Raw genomic sequence first — 12639 nt, 5'->3', positions numbered from 1 at the left:
AAGGGAAAACTTTTAACCTTTCTGTTTCACCAAAGATCCAAAAACACACGACATTTGATTCAAATATATTAAAAGAGAAAAACAGTCAATTGTTCAGTTTGATCATTATATGTGCAAAGTGCGAGTGAAAATAAAAAAGAACTAGAATCCTCCATGACTGATAGCATAGGAACAAAGCACGCACACACACCCACTAAAAAAGAAACAAACACAGATATCTAAAACACAGAGGGGTGTAAGGGGGATAAACAACATTAGATATTGGTTAAAAAAACACAAACCCTGTAACAGACCCACACTAACTCAAATCACAGCTATTCAGTTCAAACATTTTCTAATATCTAATGCTTTTTAATACGCTTCAGCTTTGAGACACATTTTCACATTAAAATGTGCAAACAAAGAAACCATTTGAAGAAAAAAGCAAAGAAAGCACAATCTTAAAAAATACAGAGAAGTACAGGCTTAGGACTGTATGGAGTCTGCTTTTTAATTTTATGTAAATTCCATCAACACATTGTTCATATTATGGATTTGAAAAATTGCCCAGACCTGATTTATAATGACTCTTACAACACAAGCAGTCAATCTATACAAACACTTAAAACAAAACAGCCACTCAGTTCTTTTTTCATCCCCACACCACAGGACCAGACATTTTCATACACTTTCACTTTCAAATTGAAAACTTGTATTGTCCCATGACCACAGAAAATGCTTGGGTTTAGTCTATGACAATAGCTTGTAGAAAACTGTGTGTTTTGGCGTGAGGTCAAGATGTTTTTCATTTACTGCGCTTCATGTGCAGAAGGTTCTCATTATGAGGGAGCAGGGGCAGGTCAGATGTAATATACACACTCTCACTTTCTTTCACTTAATTTCTCAGCCCTACCTTCTGTCCCCTTCTCATCTCTCGCTATCCTCGGGGCAGGTTTTCCATTATGTCGACTCTCTGAACTCCTCCCCCTGCCCTGCCCCAGTCATAGGACTATGATGTCATGGTACAGTAGAGACAAACAGTGTCAGCTACAGTTAACAGAGCTCTGTGTCTCTTGCTTCCTTTCTGCCTGTGTCTTCATCCCTACTCTGCTACACAGCAGCTTTAAAAAAAGCACACAATGCATGTGAAAGCATGATGCACACATCTGGGCAATGCAAAAGCTACAGAGCATTCAAGTGAGGAAACTGGAAGTGAGACAGAGCTATGTTGGACTGGTATATGGTGATATCACTAAAGCTTATCTCAAGATTAAACCAGGATGTTCTTTGTTAGAATAAATTTAAAGACAGCTTTGGCAACTCAACATTTTTCTTAGATCTTCCTCCATAAGACACCCAGTTTGATGGTTTCCTAGCAATGCCTGCTCTTTTCGTCTTGCTCCGTTTTCCACCCACCCCTGTGCACTTCATTCCCTCCCTCCCTTCCTCCATGCCAGAGTCTGATGCAATCCTTTGCAGAGGGCTGTAAATCCATGCCTGCATAAGCTGTACCTCTCCTCACTCCGCCTCTTGGTGCTGCTGCTGGAAGCTTAACAGTTGGCACTCTCTGTGACATCATCAAACTGCGCCCCACACTTTGTTTTACTGACTGTGCTTGTGTCACATAAATAGATGCTATCCTCACATCCTGCATTTCACTTTACAAACAGCTTATGTCCAAAGAGGCCAACAAGGCAATAGTTGTGGTTGAGAAGTTCAGGCTTCTTATGAATGTATTTCAAGAGCACAAAAGCTGCAATATATGCACTTATGCAACGGTCCGTTGTCTAATTGTGCGTTTTAAGTGCCCCTGGTAAACTTGGGGATGGTAAACACTGTAATGACTAAATTGTGGGTTGTTGGATATTGAAATTGTAAAAAAAAAAATCACAAGCTCACCAGAGTTATCATGCAGCTGTTGCGAAGGGTTAATAATAGAAACTTCTTGTTATGGCTACCCTGGTTTCTTGTTAAGCTCTAATGATGAGTTTGTTGCAGAGCCTGAGGGGCTAAGCTGGGCTGAAATAGCATTTGTAATGAGTTAATCCTAGATACCAGGTGATACCAACTCTAATAACAGACACAAGGTCTCATCTTGATTCAGTGCAAGACTTTTGTTTCCCTGTTTAAGATGAGTTTGGTTGGGTAATGCGTAAGACTCACTGACTCAACACCTTGTTAACAACAGCTGGAATTTCTAGCTCTAGTCACAAAGTTTTATTGCACAATAGGAATAAATGTGTGTCTTTTTACAGACCACACCTCATAGTACATATGAAACCACAACAACAGAGGAATTTCAACATTTTCAGGAAGATCAACCAAAAAACAGCACCACTAAAACTGGCAGAAATTCAGGTATTGTGAGGAGGGACACTGAGGCTTGGTGGTGTAGGGAAACATTCCCAGGCCCTCTACTTGAAGGATAATCTTCCCCTCAAACTAAAAAACAATGCTCTTATTTATTTTCGCTAACACTCCTTCAGTGGTTGTAAGGCTTTCGCCTGTTTTATAATTGCTGATCAGATGTAGTGGTTTAGAGACAGGTTTTAAGGACAAACAGCAATTGAAACTGGGATTATGTTCTGTATGCAAACATTATGTAATTGGACACAGTGTGTTTGTAGTTTTTTTTCAGTCTTACCTTCTTCCCACCCTGCTTTTCCACCATGTCGGTGTTGAGTGGGAAGTGGTCCAGCTGGGGGGTTTTAGAACCCCCACCTTTGGGCATCGTTCAGCTCTCCCCACGCCAAGCTTCATTCACGCTGCCATTGCATCGTCATCAACCGTCTGGAACAAAGAGAAAGGAAGAAAAGAAGAGATGGGGGGGGGGTTAGCAACTGGCCACTACATTTCTTTGAAAACACATTTACACACAGCCAGACAATGCAGCCATTAGCGGTACATCAAGCACTCTATTTTCGACCATTACAACCCCGCTATGGAGGAAGAGGAGGAGGAGCTAAGAGGTAGGACAGCAGGCTGGCTTGCAGCTGTGTCAGGCAAAAGAAGCTTATCAGTCCTCCAGGCTGAACCCCAAAGAGCAAGCAAAGGTCTGTCCAAATAACTGGGTAATCTCAGCTACGAGAAACTACAGTCTCTCAAAACAACAGAGACACATATCAACTCATAGCAACCTCAACACTTTCTGGAGGAATTACAAAACAAAAACATGTGTGATGTTGCATAACCCCAAAGTTGTGGGATACCGAGAGAGCTGGGAACAGCTGAGGAATGTCTACAGGAACGTGACTGGCACGTCTAAACAAAAACCTTAACAGTTACATACCAGTACCACCAAAGCCAGTTGATGTTGTTGGCTTTACTTGTCTGAGATAAATAAAGCTAACTCTGATTTACTCTGCGCAAAGAGCCATTGTTTTTCATTTATACAGCATCATTTCAGTATATAGAGGGGTGTCACAATACCAGATTTATGTACTCTAACCTCATACTGCTAAATACCAAACATCAGCACGTGGTAGCAAGTTGCAAACACTCCACAGGTCAGGTCTTCAAGGAAAGCATCACCAAGGTGACTCTGCTTTCTGTCTGTTTATGAGTGTTTAGAAAAGATAAAAGTAGAACATAAACATCTTTAGGGTGAGCCAAAAAAGCTTATTGGCTAGTCTTGCAAAGTATTTGCTAGTCTGGGAATAAGAACTGTTAGCAGTAGGGGTGCACCAATCACAATTTTCTTATCACCGATCTTTAAAAGGCCTGACCTGCTGATCACGGTTTAGGCCGATACCAATTTTTATTTTCCATAACCGACACCATACACCTTCAATATTCCAATCTTATTTTATTGAAAATCATTGAACAATACCTGTGAAACAATAAAATCTTTATGTTTTAACTGAAACAGCCAATAAAGTGTCCTGAGCTTTAGGTCTCAGAGCAAAAAGCTGGCGGTCAGACCTTCCTGGTGGTACATAAGATCAGTTTCATATGCAAGGATGGGCCGATCACCCAAAATTAAGGAAATCGGCACCGATCAATCGGCCGACTGATGTCTAGTTAGCAGTGTTGTATCTGTATAAAAGCTGCAGGTAAGAGACCTGTGTGAAGGCAGAGAAATGCAGACAAAGCCTGGCTTTATTTACACAAAATCCAGAACCTCCCTGCATGTTTGTGCTGAGGTTTGGAGGTGTTGGTTTGTCTGTTAGAGCTCAAACTGCTATGAATCAACTACTTATTAGGGATGCACAATATTGGATTTTTACCGATATCCGATATGCCGATATATTGAAACCCCTTTAGGCCGAAACCGATAATCACAAGTTTGTTTGTTTTTTTCACTGTAAAGAAAGCTAAGTCTATCCTGTACTGGAATTTATATGTTACTCTTATTTTGACGGTCTTATTTGTTTAAGAAACACACATAAAACAAGACAAAAAACATTTGATTTTACCATAAATAAGAAATGTATTATCTTTTTCAAACTCAAGACATTCAGTATTGAAATACAGAAAAATAGTTTCATTAGATCACATGAACTTTAAATGTACAATGTATTTTTAAACATAACCAAGTTTCATTTGATTATTTTATAGCTACTGTAACAACCTGGTGACAGACACAGAGCTCTGCAGTGAAAATAAATGAAGTGCTACATTTTATTTAAGGGGCTTATTTTCAGATGGAGAATAATAATAATAATCCTAACTAAATAGCACCTTATCGGCTGTGCCTATTGGCAGAAATTTTCATATCTGCCGATAACGATAAACGTGTTTTTAAGCTTTTATCAGCCGATACCGATATTGTGCCGATAATATTGTGCATCCCTACTACTTATTCTTTGTTTCTCCACTTCAGATTCATTAGCAGCACTTTATCTTTCCATTTCCTCCCAATGTAGCTCAACCACTGCCTCTTTCTCCCTCTTAGGTGTGTTGAAGCTTTGGGTTAAAATAAGTTGCAGATCTTCAGTTTTTCCGTTAAAGCTTCAGTACTTTCTATACTAGTGAGAGGGATGGCATCATTTCAAATCAGGTGGTACTGAAACCCATCAGGGTATGTGTGTGTGTGCGTGTGTGTGTTTCACTATGCCAGAGAAAGACTTTCTGCTTCATAGGCCCATGAATAAATCATACATGCTGTCCCTTAATTCTCTCCACTGAAATGCACCTTTTTTTTCTGAGTGTCCGACCACGGTTGTCTCTGTGACTGACTGAGTGGACAGATGAGATGAGACCATGGCTGCATCAATTTTTTCTCAACTCTGAGACACTGGCACTCCTATCTTCTCTGGCGCCACTTCCATCTCCCCATCCCCCTCTCTCCTTTCCTTCCCTTCCCTCTGCAGTTATCCTATTCAAAGACAGCTATTTATATCCCTCCAGTCAAGTCAGTCAAGTCAAGACAGCCAGCCAGCCAGCCAACCAGAGCGGCACACAGCTACAGAGGATGTACTGCTCCCCTTTTTACTGGTGTATGGAAACAGGGACATGAGAGACATCAAACCACAACCTCTCTCCTCTCTCCTATGGCTCATTGTTACCTCCTCGCTACTGTAAGGTACCAGCATCAACCTTTCTTAAACTCCTACATCCTGCCACACCAAACAAAGTGGCAGGAGGGTTGACTGCTCTGAGAAATAAACAAACCTTGCAGTGACACAGACACACACGCACACACCTCAAACTAGGTCAGCTGGGCTTCTAGAACAATAATCTCGGCACTATTTTGGGACTACTATGACAGGCAGTTATAGCAGCAGAGCATTTTGCTGACATGCGAAACACAGGAAAATGATGTTTGCAATCGAGCAGTCACACAAAGGCACACACATACAGGGAAAGGAAGCCCTGTTCAGAACCACAGGCTTCATTTCCTCAGTAATTCCAAGCCAATCAAAAGACACATGACATCTGCCAACAATGTGAGTCTGTTCCCCTCAGTCTCACTGCTACTGCCACTTCACAGCTGAACCATTTTTATATGTATTTATGAGGAAGTGAGTATTTTATGCAATTTGGATGAAAAAAATAAAGCACCACTTTATACCCTTCATGAGGAGGTCGTAGCGCACAGAGTATGATCATTAGCTGGACTCTGAGGGTTATCAAGTCCTATCCTATCTAAATTTTTACCACCATTAAATTCTTAGGGCTACACTAAAGAATGAACAGAGAGGACACCACACTTTGGACAATTAATGCTGCAAAACAGGCTGGAATAACATTTAGTGCACACAAAACCAACAACACAAGCCAAACAACTCTGCAATAGCTCATACGACTGTAATCACACATGTAAAGGGTCTGAGCATCACATACCAACTATCAACACTATTCCACACACCTGATTAGGGATGGGTACCTTTCACATTTTAAACGATATGTTACCGATGCCCGGTACCTAGGAATCGATACCAGTACTCAACGGTACCAATTTTCAGTACTTTTGTGTGTCAATGTGGTAAAAAATATCAATTTATTTAATAATAAAATATACATTTTTCTAATTTAACATATTTCATTCTTCAATATATAAACTTGCAATGCTGTGTTCATGTCCAGTATGGAAAATCACCTACTCATCCACTCCTTCAAAGTCACAAGGATTCATATAGGTACCTAAACATGGTACCTTTTGACTTTACATGGATCAGTACCTGGTACTTTTGTCAGTATTCAGTCGGTACCTATAAAAGTACCTGATTCAGTACCCATTCCTACACCTGATATAAGTTTTGGTGACATTGTTTACTTGATTAGAACAAGTCTATCCTTGCCTTGAAATAGGAAACATAGTGCTGGACATCACTGGCTATTTGCAGGCAAAAGTACAAGCACACTTTCATTTGTAATGAAACACCGGGCAATGGATAGGAAAAAACGATTTTGAATCATGATTTTTTTTTCAAACATGACTCATAACATGACTCGTGCATTTTTGGGGAAAATATGGTTCCTGATACAGTCTGTAGACATCATCATCATTCAACTTTTTCACTTGGTCTGGTGTTAAAAAAGCAAACTAAGAATTGCAAAACCTATCGAAGAATCACAACTTTAATTAAATTGGCAACCCAAAAATCGTAAAAGAACGGCATCGGAAGAAAAGCATATTGTCCCAGGGTTTGAACTGATTTGGCAAAAACTGCATTTTCCTACCAATAATATGCAGAAACATCTTAGATCGAAAAAAAAACACTCATATCAATTAATACATTTAAGAGCACTACAGAATGTGGTTACATATACATGTGCTTGTTTTTCTTGAGAAGCCCTCTCTGTTTAAAAGTTTTTCGTATTTTATGTTGTATTTGTTGCATCCTAATATGTGATTGGCTGCTACCTTGGCCAGGTTGCTCCTGTAGAAGATATTTTAAATCTCAATGGGACTTCCTGGTTAAATGAGGGCAGAAAAATTAAAGAAAGGATACAGTGATCTGACTTGTTATGTCCTGATAACTGGGCTTTTGTTCTGGCTGTTATTGGTACAAAAGCCAAAAGTTGCCAAAAAAATGAAATTGGGTAAAAGAGAATGTAAAATTTATACTGGTAATAATGGTATGGGCGGATACGAAAGCCCAGGTAATGGTATTGGTATTGGAATTGGAACTTAAAAAGTCAGATTAGTGTACTCCTGACACTAGTGAACAGTAATATATCATCGATAGTAATGGTAACTAAAATTAGCATTGTGGTGTTGAAGTTAAGCACTCAGCATACGCATACAACAAACATTAAGTACAGAGGAGTTTGGGTTTAAACCTGAGCCTCCTACAGAGTATGAGAAAGAGCAGCACTATAGATTGTTAACGTGTTACAAATGACGTCAGTTAAGTTTGAGTTGGCCGTAGAGATGATGACTGCAGAAAGAAGTGTTGAGAGGTGAGCCAGAGAAGCAATTTCTTCCAAATGAAGGACAGGACCTGCCAGTGCCGGCATCCATCTCTACTCAATCTGCCTTACATAGACACTAACGCCCACACACACAAGCTCTCTCTTTCTCGCACGCGCACACACACACACACCCCAACACCCACACACCTTTCTTGCTATGCCCCTTACTCCTCTCTCTCTTCATCCTCCAGCATCCTCTCTATCCTGTGAGCCACTCCCTCTGCGGTCAGATAGAGGCCAACACTTCAGCATATTGCAGCATACTGTGTGCACACACTCACTGACACACACCACAAGAACACTTACGCCAGGATGTTATGGTACCAGCTGAATGAGCTGAGAAACATGACATTATGGTGGACTTCAAATGTGACATGTTTGGGCTTTCAAAAGCCTTAAATCTGGATCACGATTCCAAGTATTGCACAATGAGTAAATGTAAACATACACAAGAAATCATCAGCAACACACACAACAGCTCTTCTTTGATAAACAAATATTGTTTAAATAACTTGGAACAAATCATGCGCCAAGTCCGACAATAAGCTAAGCTAATTAGACGTTTCAGCACATTTTTAACAGATATGAAGTGGTGTGTACAGCGGTGGCTTTAATCTTTCCAAAGAATAATTTGCTCTATGACGCAGAGTACAAAATGCTCTTACCATGTCAAATTGAGGATACAGACTACAGTTTTTATAAGAGAACAAATATTGAAGTAATCCAGGACTTAATATTATTATGACATTACATTATTATATTAATATCAAAAAATATGAGCGGGAAGACTTTTGGGCTTCTTCTGCTGTTGTACTATTTTGCATTGCAAGCAAATCTGCTTCAGCATACCTATTGATTAAGAAGACAAAAATATGAACACACACACGCCTCTAAAAAGTGAACATGCAGGTGCAGAGATGAAAAGCAGTTGTTTGCTCCAACCCCGTGCCACTCCTAACTCATGACTCTCATTGTACACAGAGAAACACACCTCAAACATTTTTTCTACACTGACAGCTGAACAACACAGCAGCTGCATGCAGGGATGGGCATGTTACTCTCCGTCTGCGCTTGTGTTTGTCATGTTTGAATGTGTGTGTGTGTGTGTGTGTGCGTGTATTGAAAAGCATTGCAAAATCAGACACTTTATCAGCAGCACACTCGCTGGCAGCTAATCAGGTGCTATCTCTCCATATCACAATGATAGGCTATGGCTTACACACGGCAACATAAATAGTGAAGTAAAATTGATACAGGTCAGAGTGTCCTCAAAGTAGGATTTTTGATGAGTGACTAGGGCAAGCTGAGTTAATATTCATCCAGGTAAGATCAGTCAACATGAATCAGAAGTCCCCACCTGAGCTGATAAATTCATACAACTTCACAAAGAGTTTCTCTGACAAATGATGGGACTGTGTCTCTCAAACAAAATTTGGTTGTGTTGTAACAAATCTTCTTCAGACAGAAAATTTAAACCTGCGACTTAAACTGGGTTAACAGCTTAACTCTAAAAACAGACTTCTCAGGTAAACAAAGGAGATTTTTGGATTCATGTTTGCACAGTCTGCACACTGCAGTGATAAATTTAGCCCAGGTCTTTCAAGTCTTAAACCAAAGACTACAAACGATAGTACCAAACCTGCTGTAGCCACACGTACTGACACATCATCCATCACAGTTGCACACTACAAAAGGTTTTAGGAACAGACGAAGCACTTTGACAAATGTACAGTTCATCTAACCTTATTTACAAATATGCGTTTAATGGCCATGCGTCTCCTCCTATAACAGGTATAATTTCTTTCTTCAGTCATCAAATATAAAGGCGTAAAATGCCTCCCCAACCGTCAAATCACTGTTATTTTGCACACACAGCTATGCTTATGTACAACAACATTTAAAATATACACATCCTGCAGCTGTAAACTGAGCATGTGTTTACCCTGCAGTCTTGTGGAGGTCTATTGACACGGCATGCCAGAGAATAGTCTATAGAAGGACAGCAGCAGCAGCAGCAGGGGCTAGCTAGCCTGTTTGGTGTGCAAATAAAGCCAGGCTGAGGCTCTGCTGCTGTATCCTGGCAACCAGAGCCCAGCTTGGCGGCTGAGTCCCTGACCTGGGCCCATTCACTTCATTATAAACCTGAGTAGAGAAAGAAGAGACCGACAGATGAAGGCACACGCAAACATGTGCTAACACATACACGAGTGCTGAGAGGATGGATGATTTATGCTGGAACAGAGCTGTGTGCTTACAAAAGGAGCAGCGCTACAACATGCAGACAGAACAGCAACTATGTGTGCAGATCCAGAGAGAAGATGGAGATGATTTTAGAAACTAAATGGGTTTAATATTTTTAGACCTGATACATTATGTTCAAACAGCAATTTTGTAGTATTAGTAAATAAGTTTTATATCTCTTCCCCTCCTTATAGAGCTCCTGTGCTTAAATGTCAATATGAACAGCAGGTGATCCACAAGGGCAACTGGAAATGACAAATATACATTTGAAATGTGAGTGAGTGGGAGTGGTCCCATTATCCACGAGGCTCTCGGAGTAGAGAGAGCCAGAGAGCAACAGAGGAGTGAGATGTGGGGAGGAATCCAATCACTCTGTCTGATTTTCTATTCTGAGCACGTTCACTCTCCCTTACACCTCTCTGTTCCATCCAATAACAGCTCCGTGCTTGCAGCCTGCCTGCCTGCCAGTCTGGTAAATCATGCCGTCTTTGCCAGTGACCTCGCTAAGATAGTGGCAGCCCTGTATATATACGCAGCTAGGCTGCAGGAAAGGCCAGAAACAATCTAGTGCTTTTTGGCTCTCTCCTCTCCAATCCCTCAGCTTCATCAGTGCTCTGACTCATTCTCATTTCTTCCCCCTCTCTTCTCTGAGTACTTCTCTCTCTTCTGCCTTTCTCTTTATTCTCAACATCTCTCTCTCTCTCAGGCAAAAGCCTCACATTGCTACAGCAACGTGTGAGCGCACACACATATACACACACACACGCACACACACACAGAATGCCTGTTGCCTAGCAACTTCAGGGATGAGACAGATGCAGGCCTATCAGAGGAGCTAGTGAAGGAGCTGTGAACGGAGAAAGGGGACCTATTGATAGAGGAGTGCCTCTGCATATCAACCCCAAGCAATGAGGATTCAATCACTTTCTGACCTTTGGATCACCGTCTGACCAAACAGAGCTGTTCCACTTACGAACTCAGAAGTGCTGACCAATGTTGTTTCTAGTGTAGCTCACACATGAAGAGGCACACTTGCTCTAACATGATGTTGGTGCTCTGCAAATCATCAGTACAAAAACACAGGGGGCTGTAGTCCAGGGGAACTATTGGTGCAAACAATTAATTTCTAATAAACAAAAAATAATTTGCAAAAATATCACAACAACATACTTTCAACGTTAGCTGAGGCCACATTATCTGCTCCAATTCTCCAAATAGCTTGGCCTTACTTTCACATACCCCCCCCCCCCGACTGAGTGGCTGTTACTCTGTTATTTCCATCACTCCTTCTTGTTTAGTGGAGCCATCTTCCCATGCAGGGGATGTACCCGACTGATTAGGCTTGTAAGCACAGAGGCAAGCACAAACTGCACCAAAATAACAAGAATTCAACTTGAAGGTGGCCTAGTTACCAGACTCCACTCCTACAGGGGAGATTGATTTTTTTCATTTGAACATCAGTTTCTTCCCGTCTGATTCTGTGAGGGTTTCAGTTGGAAATTGTTTGGCACTAGCCCCGTCTGCTATCTGTGTGTGTGTGTGTGTTTGTGTTTGTGTGTGTGTGTGTGTGGGGCTGAAAGTATGAAACAGCTAGATGGCTAGCCACTTACAGCCATGCCCTTAAGCTACACCCACACACAGCAGCTCACTGAATTTAGATCACAAGACAAAAACAGTTCTGCACAGATACACATTTTTAAAAGCCAGCTTGAGAGCTAAATATTTCATCATGCAGACATCTCCTATTTACAGCTGTTCATCCTGCAAAGTCTTTGCCTTTGGAAACTGACAGATTTATTCACTATCACAAAAACACTGTCTGTTGTGTATTTGTTCATTATGACGCTGTGTTAGCCTTTAATAAATCTGCCGATGAATACCGCAACCACTTAAGACTGTCAATTAGTCTGAAGATTATTCATACACCATGTAAAAAAATAAAACTTCGAATGGTTGCACCAAGTCACACAAATTAACAGAATCTCCTGTAATCATCATACAGCTTATAAAGCTACAAACCCTTGAGAAATGGCGTTAAAATGATGAGTGATGAAGGCTTGTTGTCCTGAAAAATATGAAATTCATACACACTTGTTTAGAGTCAAGTCCACTTTGCTTACTATGAATACGTTTCATGTTGCATGAAAGTGGAAGAAATCTACAGCAACAAAATAATCCTAAACACAATGAAACACTTTGCTGTGGCACAGAAAAGAATTTCAAGTTTTTAATGTGTTGCTGACATATGACGGACTTTAATCAAGACCAGGGGTAGAGCTTAAAATTAGTTCACCGCACACTTTAATGGATTATGTCTATGTTTACAATGATAGGTTTGTGAAATACAATGAAAAACAGTCAGTGCGTTTACATCCAGCTTAAGAAATCAGACCATGAGCTTAGCCAGCATGAGACTGGTCTATTAAAATGCATGTTAACAGCTGAGTAAGGCCGAGAACAGACTGAGCATAGCTCGAACAACTCACAAAGATAATGTACCTGCTATCCAGTTCAAATCTCCATGTATCCTCTATACCGGACTGTGGTTGGATACAGGAC

The 12639-nt window shown here is 40.7% G+C and overlaps 1 protein-coding gene across 2 annotated transcripts in view; it reads right to left on the bottom strand.

Annotated features, from left to right (window-relative positions):
• Positions 1-12639, bottom strand: part of ankrd11 (ankyrin repeat domain 11) — a 114612-nt gene that overhangs the window by 23053 nt on the left and 78920 nt on the right. For both annotated transcript variants that reach the window (XM_074666936.1, XM_074666938.1), the window contains exon 3: positions 2624-2769. In XM_074666936.1, coding sequence (XP_074523037.1) covers positions 2624-2710 — 87 coding nt within the window. In that variant the 5' untranslated portion in view covers positions 2711-2769. The remainder of the gene's footprint in view (positions 1-2623; positions 2770-12639) is intronic.

Source organism: Halichoeres trimaculatus, unplaced genomic scaffold (assembly GCF_033239565.1).
Source record: "Halichoeres trimaculatus isolate MK-OKI-2021-1 unplaced genomic scaffold, fHalTri1.1 fHalTri1_scaffold_3, whole genome shotgun sequence".
NCBI classification, from domain to species: domain Eukaryota; kingdom Metazoa; phylum Chordata; class Actinopteri; order Labriformes; family Labridae; genus Halichoeres; species Halichoeres trimaculatus.
This window is presented reverse-complemented; position numbering and strand designations above follow the sequence as displayed.